The following is a 21,622-nucleotide window of genomic DNA, read 5'->3' on the forward strand; positions in this document are numbered from 1 at the left end:
ACCATTTTGTGAGTTATATAGTCGTCTAATCACTACGTTGTACACCTGAAACTAATATAATATTGTATGCCAACTATAACTGAAAAATAAAAATATTATTTAAAAAAATATCCCAAACAGCTCAAATGTCAGTCAATAGGGAACTGGTTAAATTATGGCATACTGAGGTGGAACACAAGACAGCCACTAAAAGGAACAAGTAGATCTGTATGTACTGACATGGAAAGGTCTCCAAGATATATTCATAAAAAAAAAGTCGAAGGGAAAAGTACTGAACAGTGCATCAATGAGGGGGAAAAAGTGGTTGAGAGTCTACTGCAATTCCTTTCTGTCCTCCAAAGGAATCATAAGATGTTAGCTGTGGTTATCTTTAGATAGATGAATGAAGGGTAGAGGAAGGGAAGGGGAGAATTTTACTTTTTATTTTTGAACCTTTCTGTACTCTTTGTTTCTATCCTTAAAGGTATAACATTTATTTCAACAGGTTAAATGGGTAGATAGACTAGAATTCATTTACTGTTTTCTTTGTATCTCTCTGTATTATAAAAACACAGTAACTGTTTTTTTAATATACACACACAGATGTTAAACCAAAATATATAAAATTTAAAAAGATACAGACATATGCACATATATACACACACATGCTGACTGACATTAGCACAGGAGAAAGCCCACCCTTTCCACGTCAGACACTTACTATCCTAATGTTCAATACACATAGTTATTCCAAGTGTCTCACTGGAATAATGTTCTGACCACTGCAGGATCTTTTTGTCCTTTTATCACCTCACGATTATGATTCTGAGGCTGGTCTTCGGATCAGGTCCCCAAAATAAGCAGTGATTGTCTTCAATTTATTATTAAGAAAGTTTTGTTCTATTTCTACTTGCCCTCCAGGCCCAGCTAAGGACGCCACCTAAAAAAAAAAGAACAGAAGAAAGTCACACATACATAAATATGATTTCGAAATAAATATTTCATTAAAACATTTCACCAAATAGTAAGATGACTCTGGCTTTTTATTCAAGTCCTTCAAACAATGAGGCATCTCAAATGTTCACTCTAGGTAGGTATTAATGCACTATTCAGTGGCAGAAATGCCTGTTGTTTCAGACACTTTCGATATTATAGGTAAGACCATAGTGCTATGTTATGGTACAGGACCTAATTGCTCCAATGCAGAAGCTACAGAACTCAGAGGAAAAGAAAACGAACACGCCCTTCCTACAAATTAGGCTTAAGATGAAAATGTAAAGAATAACTCACTTTCCTGAATACTTTTGTCCTGTTCATCTTATCTGCTGCATCTTACCCTCTCATTCCTTCAACAACATTTACTGAGTACCTGCAACATGATACTAGGAATCAAACATCAGAGAGCGAGGCGGGAAGGATCCCACTCCTGCGAGTACTAGTCTCCACTACCGACTTTTTTCCTTCTCTGATCTCTTCTGCTGCTCTCCCAACCTGGACCATCTCCTCCACCTGTTGCTCTGTGTGTGTGTGTGTGTGTGCGCGCGCGCGCGCGTGTGTGTGTATGTGTGTATTTTTAAACCCGCCCCTTTTTTTTAATGTGGTAAAATACATTGCTTTTTGAGGTCTGCTGGAAGACAGTGATCAACCGCTTTATTAGGAAGCTTTAAAAGCGCCACCCCCTTTCCACCTCCACAGAGTTAACATCAAAAGCGTCCACCTAGCAACGCTTTACCTTTACCTCAAGTTCTCATACAGACAAGGTTTTGTTTTAGTCCAACATTTTTTCATCCAACCTCTCAGGTCTACTAAATAGCAAATATATTACCTTCTCACCCAGAATTATATCATCAGAGATCAGTTTATTGAGACACTAGTGAGGACTCAGGGAGAGGGGAATGTAGCGGGAGCCCTGGGAGTCACAGATTGGAGACACTGAATGTTGGAGAAAGGGACACCCTGCCAGGGATAGGGACCAACAAGAGGAGACAGGCATTTTCTGAAATGAATTCTCTCACTGTAATCAGAAAAACTGTAGTTGTGTATTTTGTAAAGAGAAGTGTTTATCTAGTCTGGTCTGGAGGCTGAGAGATCCAATCTCAGTGGTATCACACATGCTACACCAGCATCTGGCAAGAGGAAAGGTTTATTGTGCATTGCCAATGAGTATGTATTTTAAAGCATTTCAATTTCCTGTTAGAAAAGAAGTCACAGATACAGAAATAGGTCAGAAACAACAGGTCATTGTATGGTCCATCCTTAAAAAAAAAAGGCAATAACAATGTCAACATCACTCTCGCCCAAAAAGGGACAAAAAAAGAGATGGCTGTGCTTTTATCAACAGCAATAGATGACAACAGAAGTCAAACAGTATCTATTATGCTAAAAAATGTAATAATTAAAGTAAAACTAGAAATTAAAAATAGCCAAGTAGTCTCGGAGTGGCAATTATTAGAAATAATTGTTTTGCTTTCTGTTTTTCTATCTTTAGCAGTCTGATTTTTATCTATCAGTCAGTCTGATTTTTCACAAGGAAGGACAAAATGAAGAATTTTGTCTTTAACTAATGAAAGGCATTTTGACCAGTATATCTAAGATAAATTGTTTCACAATAATTTTTCTACAAGTTAAGATATAACTTAAACGGTGATTGATTTAAAGAAACTGAGACTGGCAAACTGAAGTTTTCTTGGGGGTGGGGTGGGGTGGGGAAAGAGGGGACGAGAAAGGAGAGAACAAGAAGGGTTAAGAAAACCAAAGGAGAGCTGAGACAATGGCAAAACATCTGCTAGGAGGAGTCTAGCAGGAAAAAAAAAGCAAAGTCAGAGGGAAATTTTAATACTAGTCTATCAATAATTTGCTGTATCAATTTGGAAAGACATTAAGATAGGCTTTGGCTTTCCAAATCTGAAAAATGGAAATACTGCCTATCTCTTCAAAAAGAGCATTTTGTAAGCCATAAAAAATTTACATTAAAACAAATCTCTGAGAAGGTAGGGTAGTTTCTTTTCTCTCTCTCTATTATTTAAAGGGTTACCTGAATTTAGATGCTTTGGATAGAAAAAGGAATAATGATGTGGTTACATGGGAATTTTTTGAGGCCTGTTAAAAAAGACAATAAATTACTTATTCAATAACTATTTAGTGAGCGCTTATAGGTGTTTTTTCTAGGTTGTGGAGTGCAGCAGAAAACCAAAAAAACAAAACAAAAAACCAACTCTCTGCCTTCATGAATCTTACATTCTAGCTGGGAAAGTCAGACGACGAACAAATAAAACAAGAATTGCTCCTGAAGCTGGAGGAAAAGGTGAACCTATGTCAAAATATAATGGCAAGGTAAGTCCCATATGCACACTTGGCTTCTGGTTACAGCATGCATGGGGCAGGGGGCGGGGGAGGGAAGAAAAGAAAACATATGTGTTCAGTATTTAGAAAGAATTTATAAAAAACGCAACATTTTATATTCAAATGTTCTAATTAAAAATAATTTCTAATAGGTGAAAAAGGGGGAGGGATTAAGATGTACAAATTGCCAGATATAAAAGTCATGGGGATATAAAGTACAGCACAGAGAATATAGTCAATAACACTGTAACTACTACGCATGGTGTCAGATGGGTACTAGACTTTTCGGGGTGATCACTTCTTCAGTTATATAGATGTCTAATCACTATGTTGTACATCTGAAACTAATATAATATTGTATGCCAACTATAATTGAAAAAAATAATTTCTAACTTTAGCCTTGTACTTTTTTATTTTCATAAATATGTATATAAATTTTAAAGGTTAGAATTCTGGAATTGGAAAAAGTGTAGATTATGTAGTTCAAGCCAATCGGTAATACTTTGCTTTAAGCAAACCTAATGCCATCAATTTCCAGCTGTCTTTTTCACTAGCAGATTTAACTGACAAAATGATATTTGGTTCCTTCCCCTTTTTTAGTTATTAAAGTTTAATACATTGAGGGTGAGGAGAAGAGAGGAGGAGAGGAGAGGAGAGGGGAGGGGAGGGGAGGAGAGGAGAGGAGAGAAAGAGGCAAGGAGGGAAAAAGAGTGGGTAAGTAAACATAAAGATCAGCAGCTCTGGAATATATGCTGTTTTAGGCATATTACCCTAAATATACTAGATTTACTAAAAGAAAGCCCAATTAGTTTGGACTGGAACTAGAACTAAAGACTGAATGCTCATTAACTGGATATTATATCAGGCAATAAAGTTGTTCTTTGGGGATGGGGAAAAGAGAAACAGGTAAAGATCATGATGAAGGTGACAACTTCAGTAACAGGTAAGGCACAGAAGAGTCAAACATTCAAAACTGCATTACTCTTCAAAAGCAAATTGATTTAAAGTAAAAATGTATAGTAACTGAACAAGTGCGAGAAAATAACCTCCAACCTAGATGCTAATGGAAAAATACATATTAAATATGAAGTACAGGAACACTTTATAGGAAAGAGGCAGAAAAATTAGAGCATTGAAAAAATGTCCTTTTATTACAAGCAAATTACACCAGGTGAAAATTAAGAGTATTTTTGATGGGGCCTACAGATGTCAGTCAATTATAGTGACAGGAGCAGCAAGCATCTGAAATATTGGCTGTGATTAGAAACCTAATGTCACTCTGGCAAGTACCTTACCCATGATTCCCTTTGCTCCCATGTTTCTTTTTTTACAGCCAATAACTACACAGAAATAAAAGTAAGTTGGGTAAAAATATTTCTAATGAACAGTTCTCCGGGAGATAAAAGAAGATAATATTTTTTATCAGTAGAAGATCAGGCAACACTCAAACTTACAAATATTTATTAAAATTCATTCCATTTCTCTGTACATGGTAAACAGAAATGAGATTTCTATGGTTAAGTGAATAAATCTTAAATATTTACTTATTGATTAAAACAAATATGATTTTAAAAAGCTAACATGTCAACAGAGGCACACTGGTGACAAGTCAAAAATTCTCCTGGGCATCAAAAGCTTACCAACATTAGTCTCTTAAAAGAAAGCTACCAATCAATAATCAGATCACTAAGCTTTGTCCCTTACCTGTTCTCAGAAACAGATACTGGAGACATGAAGATTATTCTTAAATTCAACAAGTTATATAAACCACAACAGACCAGAGCGTCAGGACGCCTTTGGCTTTGGCAAAGGTCTTGTACATGGCCTCATGTGTGGCATCCTTCTATTTTTAGCTAAGTCATTTACTGAAAAAACTTACTCAAAGAAGTGAAGAAAACAATCTTATGTTCAGAAGCATTTGTGCCTTCCCACACCAGTCTCACAGCCCCTCTGGAAAATGATACATGTAGTATGGGCATGAATACTGTTGTAATCGTTCAGTGGCAAACTTTCTTTTGGTTAATACACATTAGAAGCTGATCAACTGCATCCTTAATTGCAATGTATGGCTGACCAGTTTTAAAGGTTGGGTATTTTCAGGTTAAGCAGTTTTAGAATTTATTATTTGTACATGTACCAGAAGTTGACTCTAGTTCTTAGCTCTTTCTACTGTCTTCTGCTTCTGGTGTCTAAACCTGGACTAACAATCCTCCACCTGCTGGGATGGCTTCACCATACCAATTACATGGATATGGTTTAGGCTACATGATGGTGCTGCCATTACACCAGATTTCCACCATGGACATTTTATCTGGAACAATTTGACACAAATTTCTTATCAATCCTAATATTTAGAAAGCAATAAGGCCTTGTTTTTTAATTAAATAAGCAAATACTATAATAGCTCAGAACTAATATTCACAAAGAAATTACTGGTAAATTTTAACTGCATTCAGCCAAAGACAAATGCAAAATGCTAATGAACCAAATTTAGTTGTATTTAAAATGTATTTCCAAATAATAACATTATCTAATAATTTCCATATTTAAAATAGTTTTAATTATTCAAATGCATAAAACTGTATTATTTCTTATACATAGTTTAAGAAATGTTATCTATAAATAAGCCCTCCCTCCCTCCTTCCCTGATAAAATAAACTATTAGAAGTATAATGATTGCTGTAATTAGGAACTTTTCCCTTCCTAGACACCACATATTAGCTCCAATAATAGAGTCTCAAGAACTCTACCAAGTAGAAAGATGAGATCTCTTGATTAAATCTAACATCAATTTCTGTACTTAAAGATACAACTTAACCGCAGGATAAGTTCTACTTATGCCATTAGGTCAATTTATAAATATTTTCCCACTTTATCAGGAAATAAAACAGGTGAGGTTTGGCCTAATTGTTATCATGATGTCTACCTGGGGGGAGTAGTGGAAGGGGGTGTGTGTCTACTAGACAAGTGCCGGAAAGTACATGGCGCAGGGCTTCCCAGTTAATTTGTCAATATGATTCTTGGAGATGGTGCTCAATGTTGTCTTGCTCCCTGTACTGGTATGAATAAATTATACAAAAAAGTAATTTAAATTAATTTGACTTGAAGAGCATAAAAGCTATCAATTTTCTGAGGCCAGACAGTTTAGCCATGAAACCAAAAAAGGATAAGGAGGTGCTATACCAAACCAACCAGGAGCCGCTCCTCTCACCAGCCCTGCCCAGTGTCTGCCTGCTGCTAGAGGTTCCACCCCCAGGGGTCTACAAAGATGGTGCCTGACAATCACTGCTGTGGAGTTCCTTAGGGAGACTAAACCATTCTACTCCGCTCAGAGACCTCTACCGATATTACATACACTTACTTAAAGGAAGAGCTTTCAATGGTTGGAAAGCATGACAGATGTATTGGCTACAATTTTACAGTTGCAATAGGAAAGAAATGAAGAAAAACCGAACGAGATACAGCCATCAAATAGACGAAATACATTTATCCTGGGCTCTCTGAATTGAATCTAATCAGTTCCCAAGTTTCTGTAGTGATTTCAGAGAGTTAGGTATAACTTCCCTCCAAAGAGCCAACAACAAAAAGATTTTCTAAATTATTCTAAATTATTATAGTGAAAGTTTGGATAAAAAAAAAAAATACATGTTGTGGAATACCCCCAAACAGAAAAAGGGACTAAGAGACTGAGGTAATAGGGGACGTAGAAAAATATTTTACTAGCTAGAGAGATAATTAAACTCATCTCCTATAAGGAAAGACTGACAGACAAATTATAATATAATGCCCATTCTCAGTGTAACTACCCTAAATATAAACATCATTCAGAGTGTAAATTTCCTTGGATGGGAAATTAATGTTCTTTATAGACATTTCTATGAGAAAAATAAAGCTTGAATTTTAAATAGGAGGCTCATACACTTTGGGAACCCAACCTATTTATAAGCTCAGGTTGTTGTGAAATTCTAAATATTTCTTAACGAAAGTAGACTTCTCTGTAACTCTGCTCTCTTTCAATCCTGAAGTACTATCTCTTCTCTCATTTAAAAAATCTTATACATTTCAATGGTTGAAATTTTAAAAAGACAAGTTGATTTCTTACTGTAATCTGATCCAAATTCAATACCAATCAATATAATGCACTTGAAATCTCAAGTTTCCTTTTTGACTTTATTATTCTCTAGTGTCATCACTCCCCCTAGAGGCATAATATGTGAATGAACTGCCAACTTTAATTCTGGCAGGTATTTGAAGTAAATCAAAAACACAAGATAAAGGAAAAAAAGTTAACTTTCTCCTTGGGCCAGTGTTACTTTAACTAGAAAAAATTTATTCACTGTAACTTTCACAATAAATAGTGAATTTCCTATTATCATTCAAGTACCCATATAAGCCCATCTCATATTTAACATAAGGATTGTAGAGCCTCTTATAAGACTAGTTATGAAGCTATTTACATACGAGAAAAATAAGAATTATGGAATAAATAGGCTCGACCTTACATGGGAGTCTAAAATGCAGATCTGAGTCACAGATGAGAGTAGCAGTATTAGGTTTAACATCAAATTTATTATAAAAATGGGTGAAGGGGAGAGTGAGTTTCCTTTTAACTGATACAGTGTATCGTATTTGGGAGGCTGAATGTTTAGACACAATGGCTCATAAACAGATGACAGGCAGCAGATCTAATTTCATCTCCTTCCAAATCACAGAGTAAGAGCTCAGGCTTGTTAATTTTTATTTACTCTTCTTTTAACCCAGAGAACCTCAACTCTGGAGGCACATTACAATCACTTGGGGAGTTTTAAAAAAATTTTATCCTTGGGCCTCATCCCAGAAAATAAATCAGAATCTTTCCCAGTGGACTAGGGTATCAGTAGTTTTAAGAAGCTACTAAAACTATAAAACACTTTGAAGAAAACATAGGGGAAAATGATACTGAATCTGCCAATGACTTCTTGGGTATGACATCAAAAGCATAGGTAATACACTGAAAAAGTAGGTAAGTTGAACTTCATCGAAATTAAAAACATTTGTGCAGCAAAGAACACTACTGAAAGAACAAAAAAACAACCCATGGAATGGCAGAAAATACTGGCGAAGCATGTATCTCATAAGGAATTAATATCTAGAATTATGCATGTGAAAAGATGGTCAACATCACTAGTCATTAGGGAAATGCAAATTAGAATCATAGTGAGGCACCGTTTCATATCATTAGGATGGCTATTATCAAACCACCATCACCAGAAAATAACAAATGTTAGTGTGAAAGTGGAGAAACTGGAACCCTTGTGAGTTGCTGGTGGGAATGTAAAATGGTTCAGCTGCTACAGAGAACAGTATGGTGAGTCCTCAAAAATCTAAACATAGAATTTTCATGTGATCCAGCAATTCTACTTCTGAATATATACCTCAAAGAGCTAAAAGCAGGGACTCAAACAGATTATTTGCCATATTTACAGCAACATTATTAATAGCACAAAGGTAGAAACAACCAAAAATGTCCACTGATAAATGAATATATAAACAAGATGTGGTATATACATGCAGTGGGATATTATTCAGCCTTAAATAGGAAATTCTGATATATGATATAACATGAATGAAACTTCAGGAGATTATGCTAAGTGAAATAAGCTAGTCACAAAAAGACAAATATTGTATGATTCCACTTATATGAAGTAACTAGAATCAAATTTTTATAGAAACAAAGTAGAATGGTGGTTGCTAAGGGCAGGTTGTGAGGTGGGTAATGGGGAGTTAGTGTTTAATGGGTACAGAGTTTCAATTTGGGAAGAAAAAGTTCAGAGATGGTAGTGATGATTGCACAACAATGTAAAAGTATTTAACGCCACTGAATTGTATGCTTAAAAAAAGATTTATGGTGAATTCTCTTACATACATTTTACCATAATTAAAAAACAAAACCACTCAAGTGATTCTAATTTGCAGCCACAGAGTTCCATATTAAAATGAGAATATGTCTGGACAAGCAAGTATATCTAGTTTCTGGTAAGAGGAAGAGAAAATCTATAATCTGGGATTATGTTTATAAATTAAATTCTCTCATTTCACAAATGTTAAAGCTGTCTCCGTTCTTTAGAGAAAACATGTCATCTTTCCATATCGATCTTCAAAATCTTAGTAACATTTACATTCTTTCCACAATAACTGTATAATATAACAGGATCTTCTAAATAACAGACGCCACGACTTTATTGAAGATTTATGGGCTAGAGGTACTGTGACAAATGCTTTACCCACTTATTGCATTTATTCCTCAAAACCGCCACTAGAAAGCTAAAAAGTGGCAGGGCTGAGACTAAACTCCAGTCTGTCTGGAGTTTAATATCTTTCTTTTTTTTTAGTATCTTTTTTCTAGCCTATTGCCTGAACGTTACCCACATAACCCTAGTTCCATGTCACTGATATTCTTTGTCATCTCCACCTCAACGCCTACAACGAAATCTTTAAAGTCCAGTTTATACACTATATCATCCACCCGAAAGCCAGAGCCTTTAATCCTTTCTTTTGAGAAGGTTGCATCACCATTATTATTACTTATGCACCTATCTTGTGATCCCTAGGAAGATGCTGAACTAGCATGACTGCTGACGCCTGCAAGATAGCTTTGGAGACACTAGATGGAACACTCCCCTGCAAAAAAAAAAAAGAAATTATGGAGAGACCTGGGATGGTTTAAGGGTGTGTGTGTGTGTGTATGCAGGATGGAGGGTGGTGCCTCTGAGAAGATAAAACAGGAAGAAGGAAAACAAGAAATTTGAAATTCTGCTCTTGCTCCTTCCAATCCACTGCTGTTGCCTTGTCTGACCAGTGTGTACAGCCTCAGCTGCAGATACTGAGAACTCTGCTCTGTGTTCAGGCGTTAAAGTTAGGGCAGTTAAAAAAAAAAGTTCTGCTGTGAAGCTGAGAGAAACAGATAGGAACGAACCCTGACGGCTGCTTTCTCACTCTTTCCTCTCCAAAGCCCTCGAGCCAAAGAATTACACTCTAAGATTGAACAGTACAGCCTTTAAATGCTGCTTTTGCCTAGCCCCTCCACAAAGGGCGGCAGCTACGTCTTGAGACGGTGTTTTGTGATAAATGCAGTCTTATGGTACCTGATAACTTCATCCCCTGAAGTTATCATTGAGGCTGACAACAGGCTTTGACTGGTTCTCAACCCAGCAGGCTACACATTACGATGACCCAGAGAACTTAAAAAAAAACTGGTTGGATCAATTTCTGAGCTGGGGCTTGTAATAGTCACAGTTTTTTACAATTATCCCCAGTGGTTCTAAAGTGCAGCCAGTTTGACACTCACTGGATTCTGACACGTCCTTTATCCTTTTGCATTACTTGAGAATAGCAAGTAGCCAGTAACACAAGACATTTGAGAATTACAAATACTCCATCGAAGAAAAAGAAAGTGGATTATAAATTGTACCAAAAGCAGAAAGGATAAAATGGATTAAGAACTTAAACTTCTTATAATATTAGAATGCAAAAGAAAGCAAAAATATGCAGAAATACTAAGTATAAAGAATAGTTGAACTAAAAAAACACAACAGATGGGATAATAGAATGTCTATACCCAAAGAATGAACTAGCTAGACGACTAGACTGGGGTAATCTTGCAGAAAGAAAAAGTAGACAAAATACCAGAAAATAGTTATGGAAGACTAACATCCATGCAATAAATGCTCCAGAAAAAAAGATGGTAAGGAGAACATAGGTGAACAAATAATGGAGATAATTTCTCCAGAATAAGATGAAAAAGCTCAGAAATAATAGGTTCAGTTCTCAGAGTATCAAATAGGAGAGGAAAATCCCAAACCTAGCAACATTGTAGTAAAATTTAGAATATGAAATACAAAAAATTTTTCAACAGAATGCTTAGCACAAAGCAGTATATAATAAGTGTTTATTAAAAAAAATCAAAGAAAGACTGAAATAAAGACATTATCAAATCTGTATGGGGCAGTTATTATATTAGATCCAATTCTATTGAGGAGAAAAATAACACAATTAAAATAAATGTTTATGGTAAGAAAGGAATACGGACATTTTAATGTTAGTCAAGACTATATATCCCAAGACTATATATCAGTTGAAACTGATCCTGGCCAAATTAAGGTTTTTATCTGTCTGTACATTTCTATTTAGGCTACTATTTTCAGGAATACCTAACACCTCTATTCTCAAGGTAGGTTTCAGTAAAAACAGATCTTGTCTAAGTTTAAGTGCGCATTTGACAAAACACATTCAATCACCCTTTCAGGACATATAACTAAAAGCCCAAAGTGCTCTGTTTACGTTTACCAGGAATTTTGGAGAGGAAGAAGATGAAACGGGCATGGATTTAAATGCCAAACACTCCCAGTTTTCTAGTAATAGTCAAAAAGCCAGGGACTTCTCATAAACACATTCTCAGTTACAGAAATATCTTGATCTTTTTTGCCCGTTATATCTAACAGTTATGCAAGAGGCTCATAGAAGTTCTTCAGTAATGGCTTACCTGGTCAATATCAGCATTTCTTGGAAGAAAATAAACAATATTATTAGTAATCTTCTGGGAAAGTCTGAAAATTTCAAAGGTGGACAGCAGTTAAGGAAAAATTACAAAAATAGCAGTTAATTTCTGATCAGAGATTAAGTTCTTATTATATCATAACCCAAATGTATTTTTATATGTAATAATAAGGCATGCATTTAAATCATTTAATAGAACTTAAGAAAATTAAGTTGCAGATTTTGTAATTCAGCAGCATACTGTCCCTAATAAATGAGATTACAAGCCCATTTTTCATTTATCCTAGTGGTAGGCAACCAAGAGTCAGAAATACTCTTTCTCTTTCTGCCTTTTCCCAGTTATTGTGAAAATAGAAATAACAGGAAAGCACAGTACCACTTCTTTCCAGTAAAGAATAAAGGCAAATAACTCTCCATTGTAGTCTACACTCTAAATTTTAATTAGCAATTTAGAAACATGTTTTCTGCTAGAGTCAAACAGATGATTCTTCCAGTAGAGATAAAGAAAGAGACAAATAACATAAATGCTATTCTTTATGAAATAAGAGCTTGCTTCAGTATCCTGGAAGAGTAACAGGAAAATTTTGAAGACACATTGAGAATTAGCATAAGTCAGTGTCAGTTGAAGAAAAGTTAAGAGATAGTTGCCCAGACTCTAGGGACAGAATTTCTTGAAGAAATTCCCAATTTCCAGACAGTAATTTCAAACAATTAATGCTTTCTAGTTCTTGTAATAAATGGTAAAACTGGACAGTAACCAAATGAAATCTGACTCCGCATTTGCTGTAACTTTTGGAGATCCATCGCCAGTTAATTTTTACATGCCCACTTTTTATGTAAAACATACCAGAATCTATTAAGTGCTATTAGCTCCTCTCTTCACTAATTTTTCTCTCTCAAACACACACACACACACACACACACGCGCGCGTGCGCACACACCCCCCCTTCTTCTCTACAACCACTGTTTGTGCAAACTTTTAGGACTTCCAAAGGATATCCATCAGGAGACATCATTGTCCTAATGTCAAAGATGTCTGCGGTAGCGTAGTCCGGCCCTCCCCATGGGGGGCTGAGGAACACGACGTCGGCCTTTAAATCAGGAGCCAGCAGCAGGAAATCTCCACAGATGAACTCTATCTTGTCTGCTATCCCATAAACTTCTGCATTGTTCCGAGCAAGATCAATCTTAACAGGATCAATATCAATGGCAATCACTAAAAATGAGAATAGGAAAGATGAGTCAAATGATACTGATTAGTAGTTATATAGAACAACAGTTCATCTTCTGATCGGTCTATTTTCTGTACAAGAATCTTTTCGAAAGACAAAGTGAGATTTGGCCTCATATACCAGAGATAGAGAATTTAAGTAGAATTTTTAATCTATATTACAAAGATTCACTTACGTTGTACCAAGGAAATGTGACCAAAGGATCTGGCTTTCAGGGTTCTTTTGCTCAGACACTTTACCAAAGCAAACAGCGGGAATGGCTGCCACACATCTACCTAAAGCCGAGTAGGTGGTCAGCACTGTGCTCTGTGCAGTGCGCAGCAGGAGCAGCAAACTTGAAAGGTCCAAGATTGCCAGTAAAGCCTATAAACACTAAGATTTCGGAAGAGACCAATTTCCTCAAAATGAGGCAACCTCCAAAGGAAGACAAATTTGACAACTTCTACAGAAAAGCAAAATAAAAACAAATTTGACAAACTAATATAGCCAACTTATGAAATGTAAAAACATCTGCTGATGATGTTTAATGAGACATATTAGGTAGATGGAATAGACAATGTTATGTTTTCACCAAATGGGATTCATTTAATTTATTGAAATTTCATAATTAGCAATGCGAACCTAAGTTAAATTTAGCTCAGTCATGTCTTGTGGTAAGTGCACCTGTATGTGTGCAAGTGTGTTAGTGGCAATATTTTATATCTGAAACTCTGATGCATACACCATAGATGTCAAGGAAACATAGCTGTTTCCCAGAAAATGCTGGCTCAAAATTTGTTAACACTTTTGAGAAATAATGCATGAAATAAATCGCTTGAACAATGAATACAAGCACCAATTACATGTTGCAAAATCATGCATTTACAATGCTATTTTTTCTGTTCTAAATAAACTAACATTCATATTTAAAAGAGAAAAGATGAAAATGTCCTTTTCAGTTGTTCAATCTGCTACATTTATAGTACAGAGACAGATGGAAAGACATGCTGACAATACCAAAAATTCACTGGAAAAATGACTTTCAATATCAAAATATATTTAGTTAATCCTCATGTATTCACGTACACTTCCCTTAGAGGCAGACTTTGTTTTTAGGCTTGACCGAATGTAAGCATTCAATGTTATCAGATAAATGAAATGCTGACAAATGCTGGATGATACTATATGGAACTGCACTGTCCAAAAATGGTAGTCACTGGCCACATGTAGCTATTACCTTTAAATTGATTAAAATTAAATGACATTAAAAATTTAGATCCTTGGTCACACTGCCACATTTCAAATGCTCAACAGCCATTTGTAGACAGTGGCTACCCGACTGACAGTGCGGATACAGAACATTACTGTCATCACAGAAAACTGAGTAGCACTGATAAAGAACTATTGGAATACAAAAGAGGAAAAAAATCTTTAACAGCAGCAAAATGCAAAGCTTTGTAGATTCTCTAATCATTAAGTTGGGTGTATGTGTAGATGGCAACTGAGTAGAAATAAGTCTAGTGGAAATAAAGGTAAATAGTGAATTCAGGGAAGACAAGAAAATAATTACTCTTCCAGAAAATATGAAAACATCTTTCATCCAGGCTTTTAGGAGGCCATATAAAGTCAGCAAATCTCATGTTCTGGAGCACGGGAAGGATTAAATAAGGGCCACAGTGCATCAGCACTGGTCTTAGCATAAATGTTAAGTTTCACTTCATCATTTTTTAGCTCTTATGTTATCCTTTTCAGAATCATATGCTTTCCTATTTAACATAAAAAACTTCATATAAGTTAATGAGACTCAAATGAAATTTACTGAAACATAAGCTAAACACAGAATATAAAAATTGGGGGAAAAAAGGTGTCTTCGGAGTGCGACTTAACAAGTGACGTCTCTAACATATCACACTATACTATACTTCAAAAAGAATGGAGAAAGAACAGGGATATCAGATTCAGAAGACACTGAGTAAAATAAAAGCCCTGGGTTCATGACTCGGCTATGTCAGTTTGGGCCGACTATTCCATTTCCTAAAGCCTTCTTTTCCCTGAGAAACGGCACACGCACTACCTACTTGACACAGTTCCTGGCAGATATACAGTAAGAGGTTTTCTTCTTTGTTGATTCCAAAGTCAAGCTACCACAAGGACGATCTAATATGTAAAAGATTTTTAGTGTCTCAAGTTAAAGTCTCCTTTAAATTAAGGTTAAACGATGTCCAACGTCATGAAGATGACTGCAAGGCTGGGACTCCCAATTTACTCCTGTTTCCTTCTAAGGAACAGTTTCCCATTTTAATACTTTTAGTTTTATATAGTATTGTAATCATGGCTCCCTTAAGCAGGGTCTGTGTAATCTTAGGCAAGTTACTTCATCTCTTTATTTCTTAGTTTATCTGTGAAATGCTGATAGTAAAAGATACATTTCACAAGACTGCTGACTAAATAAATTAATACATATTAAGTACTTATACCTGTAATGATACAAAGTATATGCTTAATATATGCTAGCTATTATTTTAAATATTTGCATTAAATTATTAATTACATATTAAATTTCAGCAAAGATAAGCTGAAACAAAATGGAACATTTACTGAATAAACTGAAAATAAATTACTTTTCTTCCATTGATGGCTAATTACCTCTCTTTCCAGTTAAGGCAAACTGAATGCAATTTCCTCCGACTCCACAAAATGCGTCTACTACAATGTCACACTTGAAGGATTCACTGACCCGGCCAGCTATGTGTTCGGCGATTTTCTCAGGTGTAACTGAAAACCAGCCCTCTGCAGAAGAAGAGTATTTCTATTAAGATGTTCAATTTCAAGAAGCCAAGCCAAGCATAAACATAGCAAATATTGCTATATGATATACACTTAAAAAACTTAGTTTCTCTTCTCAAAAAATTACAAATAACCTAGTTTTAAAGAAAAGTTCTACAAAGCACGTAAGAAAAAGTAGTACCATTCCCATTCCCAGTTTCCAAGGAAGTAACCACCTCAATTCTGGCCTGGTTCTTCTGTAGTATATCTTCAATAACTGAATGCAATTATGATTTTTATGTTTGAAGTATTAACTATTATCCACTACGGAAAATGGAAAGTTAGCTATTCTACTTGGCCAATTCTCCAAACTCCAGAGTTTCCCAATTATGTCATTCCTAATGGGGATGCGATGAATCAGATTTGTACTAGACACTTTGCAAAAATTCAAACATTTCTAAAGGGTTAGGAAAGCAAGGAACTGATAGCAAAAGGCTGCAAAACTGTAGGAAAAGCAAGTACTGCCCTCCTTCTTTCCCAATAGAAGAAATTTACTTTTTTCCAGAAAGATATTTCTCTGAACAAAATGGTGTACCAATTTTCCTGTTTCTTTTCCTTACCAAAACATTAAATGACTTCTCATTGCTCGAAGAATAAAAATATAAAGTTCTTTTACAGAATTAAAAACTTTTGTACTCAGTCTTATTTCTCCTAACAAATTTGTTGGCACTTTTCTCAATATATAACATTTTGTAAATAATTATAAGAGGTTCACAGACCCTGACATTGACCAGTGATCAAGACCTCCTGATTTTGGCAGTTAATAAACATATAATTTAAGTAGCCCTAATATGAAAATAAGCATCAATTTGCAGAACTGACTTAAGTAAGCTGTTCAAGCACAGCAGGAAAACTTGAGAAAGAATTCAGTTTCTAGTATTAATTCATTAAATTATGTCTTTCTGCATTAGTGTTTCTTTATCAAATGTCTTTTAATCATCTATGAGTTCCTAAAAAAACAAAACAAAAAACTATCCATTCCTTTTGCTATCTATCCTAAGATGCTCTAAATACAGATTAAACCCAAGTCTGAAGTTTTAAAAACACATGTAGACCCTAACTGAGACACTGTAGAAAACAAGTGGCTGTTACTCTTTGGAAAATGTCAGAGTCATGAACAACAATAAAGGCTGAGGAAGAATTCCAGATTAAAGGGAAATAAAGAAACATGAAAACTAAATGCAATACATGATCTTATGCTAGAAGAAAAAAAAAATGCCATGGTGAGGGACATGTCATGACTGATAAAACCAGAGTAGGGACTGTAGATTATAATATTGTAACAATGTTAAATTTATAATTTTACCACTGTTACATAAAAGTATCCTTGCTCTTAGAAAATACACACAGAAGTATTAAGGGGTAGGTATTAGTTGGTAACTGGATCAGAAACACACATACACACACAGAGAATGATAAAGCAAATGTGGCAAAAATGTTAAAGAATATCTGAATCTAGGTAAAGGGGATATGAAATTTTTCTACTACTGTTGCACCTTTTCCATAAGTTTGAACATATTTCAAAATAAAGTTAAAAATTACATATATACTTTACCTCTGTCCAATTTAATCCCATCATCAAAACGAGAAAAGAGCCTGTATCTCTGGGCCCAGTATTTTGCCAGCTTAGGAACAGCAGCTATCTCAGGAGGCAGACCAACTACCTTTTTGTCCCTCTTCTTCTTCTTCTTCTTCTTTTTAATTTCATCTACAATAAAAGAATATACAGATGTTCACTATGAAAAAAGGACAACACAGGTGAATTTATCTAAAGTGTTGCCACATCAAATAATTACGATTTGGGATTGGGCACCAGAACATGTGTGCAATGACACACCTAGAGGAGGAGCAGGGCATAATGGAAATAGCACTGACTTCAGATTACAGCCTCTAGTTTGCTACTTATTGGCTCCCTGGGCTTGGAAAAGTAACCGAGGCTATCTAAGCTCCAATTTTCGATTTCTCGAAAGGAATGAATGAATGCATATATTTTACTTACCTACTGCATAGGATTGCTAGGAGATCTGTGGAGGTACATTTATAAAAGTTCTTAAGACACTGTCATAGTTGGTGAACTATAGAAATCCAAACATTTCCCTTCTCTTTTTTACAATAAAATTTTCCAAGGACCAATTAAGTTCTAACTCCCAGCTATATTAATTCTCTGAACCAGCCATGACCTAGAAGTTACAGGGCCTCTGAGAAATTGAAACAGGGGTCACTAGCTCCATTTAATAGAAAAGGATGTCATTCAGAGACTGACTTTTTCTTAGACAAATGATTTTTATTAGTTTGGTTATTTGGTTATTTAGTTTCAGTTTCAAGCAGATTAGAAGATGAGAGTGCTGTCATAGCTAAATAATGACAAAAAGTGATGATGACAAATAAAACTCTATTGCATTTAAATGATCCTCAAGGATAGGACCATGTCTTAATATGGTCATCTGATTACTGCAAAGAGTTATAGGTGTCTTCAATAGCAAAATGCAATGAGAGTTTCTCAGAAGAGGGGACACTGATGTTCTGTGTGAACAACCCTAACTGTGTAAGACCATCCTGTACACAACTTAATGTTAAGTAATCCAAAGTACTAAATGCCAGAATTCCTCAGGTCATCCTGACAACTAACATCTTTCGAATGTCTCTGAGATGGTGTTATTACCCCAGGTGAGAACTACAAACATTGTAACAAAGGTGGAAGAATGGAATTTAGGAATCAAACAATCTGGTACTGTGTCCTAGCCAAGTCACTTTCTGGCTTTGTGACCTCAAGCAAACCCCTTAATTTCTTTGAGATTTAATCTCTATATTTACAGCATGGAGCTAATTCCACCTACCTCGTTAGGCTATTTTACAGGTTAAATGTGAAAAAGGCACGTGAAAGCATTTCAGAAATCTGCAAGTGTCATGTGAACATTAGTTGTACATAAAAAAATTGTACAATAAAAAATTGTTGCACAATGAAAAATTTAACTACCATATATATGCTGTTTAGAAAGGCAAAGAAGTACATGACATAGATATCACAGGTCTACATATTCATATGCACAAAGAAAAAAGGTATTTTCCTCAACACTAACTTAAGAAATCATCACAAATAATATAACTGTTCCATTAGGGCAGGTCTGAAATAAATCATCAATAAAAATGAATACTATTTCAAATAAAATTTTCTACCTTATAAAAGCTTCAATGTTCCATTGAATATTATTTTTAAGTTATAAAAGAAAATTTGCTGTAAAATAAATTCAAATAGTACAAAAGGGCATAAAGTGAAAATGTTACTCTATTCTCCATTCATTATAGCTAACTACTATAAATACTTTTTTATGCCAATGTCCCACCCAAAACACAAATTACCACTATCCACAACCACTACAAAAAACCAAAAAAATTTAAAAAAGAACGATTGAAACAAAACCAAGGACATACTAAATTTCAATAGGGATAAAATGGACTGGCCACTGTTGGCCCATGGAACAGAGTGAGGTGGCAGAGACCAATTTTAATGGTATAGACAAAGGTACTTGAACAGTTTTGCCATATGCTTTACCTTTGATTTTATCATGCTCGCTCAGCCATTATCAATATGCTCCGGATGCCAAATCATAGCCATTAGCACAGTCACAGTTAATATGCCTTCTCTCAACTTAAAAATAAATAACAGTAAATTCTTAGGTATGGAAGACTACAAAGTGAAAAATGGAAAAACATATTCTAAAAAAGGCATTTATCTAAATCCATTAGCAAGCTGACGCAGTTAGTCTTACCCTCAGTTTCTACCTGAAGAGAGTCTGGCTTATCCTGAGCAGCACAATTCTCCTTATCTGTAACAGGTGCTACTATGCTGTCTCCATTTTTTTCTGTTTCAAGTTCACCAGATGATGCTACGGTGTAACACTTTTTAGGTTCTGGAATGCTTGTCACCAGTGGGTCATCGTCTTTCGTAACAGACATTTCTTGTTCCTCTGAATCACTGCTTGTGCAAGTGTCTTGTATGTTGTTATGAGAAGCTGACTCCTGCGAAGCTTCCTCATCCACTGGTTCATTAACCCATTTTAGGAATTTTTCTACCTGAAATTAAAAGATGTTACAAGCATGGATCAATTTCAATTACACAGAACATTCCCACCTGCTTTACCATTTGTGACCTGACTGACAAGCTGTGTCACAATTATTAGCTCAAATATGTACACTGTATCATACAAGCTAATGTAAGTAATTCCAAACTAATTGTACTTTATTACCTGGACACCCCATGACCTTATTAAAGATTTCTTTAAAAGGAAGAAAATATCAGATTAAACACAAGACTATGACCTCCCTTTTATCAATTGACACTAAGAGGATAAAGCTGAACTTTTCTAGTAGCTTTCCATGAAGGCTTCTAACAATATAACTGTATTATGTGACATTACCATTACAAATCTACCTACTGTTCAGTCATTAATTTTAGCTTTCCCAATTATACAGAGCTTTGTGCAATGCCCAGATTATAATTTATGTTAAATAGTACTCAGCACCAAAGATGAACTCTAAAGAGAATTGCCAACCTGTCCATAAGAATAAAGGCTATCTTGGAAAAAATGTGAGCTGCCTTTTAATGAAGCAGTAGAGCCAGTAAAATGATTACTAAAAACTAGGTTTCTTCTATGAAACGTTAACAAGACTCAGGGTCAGATGATATATATTTCCTTGCAATCTTCTATAAAAAAATTTTTTTAAATAAAATTTTTTTCAAATTCAGTTGGCATACATATTATTTTACTTTCAGACGTATAACAGTGATTAGACATTTATATAACTTACAAAGTGATCACCCCAACAAATCTAGTACCCATCTGACACCATACAGTTATTACAATATCACTAAATATATTCCTCACGCTATACTTTATATCCCCATGACAACTAGAAGTAACTATAGATTTGTACTTCTTAATCACTTCCCTTTTTCAGTCCCCCAATCCCTGTCCCATCTGGCAGCCATCAATTTATCTATGAGTTTGTATCTATGAGTTTGTTTCTGTTTGTTCATTTTTTTCTTTACCTTCTACATGTAAGTGAAACCAGATGGCATTTGTCTTTCTCTGACTTTGTAACAGGTCTTCATGACCTTCTGAAGAGTTAGGAAGTTAGAATTCGAGTGGTAGACAGAGATGGGCAACCACCAAGAATCTTTTAAGGGGACTGTGACTGTACATCAATCGGATATCTAAGGACACATAAGCAACATGAATGCTATCACATCCAGCCCATTATATAAAGTCCTATAGGATGACTGAACTGATACTGGGAAATCTGTTCCAGATACAACTAGGGCCAATAAAATATTAAAATATCACTAGGACCAAACGATCTGAAATATAATAAAAATAAAACCAGCTATAAATGTGTAGCATATTTTGGAAGAATAGTCAAGTTAGGATACTGTACACAAGGGGAAAAACAAAGTCATCATGGAGTCTGGATTTTGTTCTGTTGACTTAAAAGAGCTGCTGGAGATGTGACTGATACAAAAGTTCTGCTCAGTAGAAGGTGCTCTTTTCTATAAGAGAGAAGGATCATTCAACGAACCAAGCAAAAGCAATTTTAATTCCTCCTGTTTCCCAGGTAGTTGAAGGACAGGTACAGCAAAGTCCAGAAGTGGGGATATGAATATTTTCGTTAACAGTGTGAATCACTAAACTAGCCTTGAGTCTGTGTCAACAGGATGAACTTGTTAGTG

General features: G+C 35.3%; 1 protein-coding gene across 1 annotated transcript in view; it reads right to left on the bottom strand.

Annotated features, from left to right (window-relative positions):
• Positions 1-337: 337 nt before the first annotated feature.
• The window catches only part of TGS1 (trimethylguanosine synthase 1), a 36,391-nt gene continuing 15,106 nt past the window's right edge, over positions 338-21,622 (bottom strand). The window contains exons 8-13 of the mRNA XM_039868925.1: positions 19,665-19,968; positions 17,450-17,602; positions 15,715-15,858; positions 12,857-13,073; positions 11,843-11,921; positions 338-919 (exon numbers count right to left, since the gene is read on the bottom strand). Of these exons, the coding sequence (XP_039724859.1) occupies positions 797-919; positions 11,843-11,921; positions 12,857-13,073; positions 15,715-15,858; positions 17,450-17,602; positions 19,665-19,968 (1,020 nt within the window). The 3' untranslated portion in view covers positions 338-796. The remainder of the gene's footprint in view (positions 920-11,842; positions 11,922-12,856; positions 13,074-15,714; positions 15,859-17,449; positions 17,603-19,664; positions 19,969-21,622) is intronic.

The sequence above is a fragment of the Pteropus medius genome, unplaced genomic scaffold, assembly GCF_902729225.1.
Source record: "Pteropus medius unplaced genomic scaffold, Ma_sr-lr_union100, whole genome shotgun sequence".
NCBI lineage: Eukaryota > Metazoa > Chordata > Mammalia > Chiroptera > Pteropodidae > Pteropus > Pteropus medius.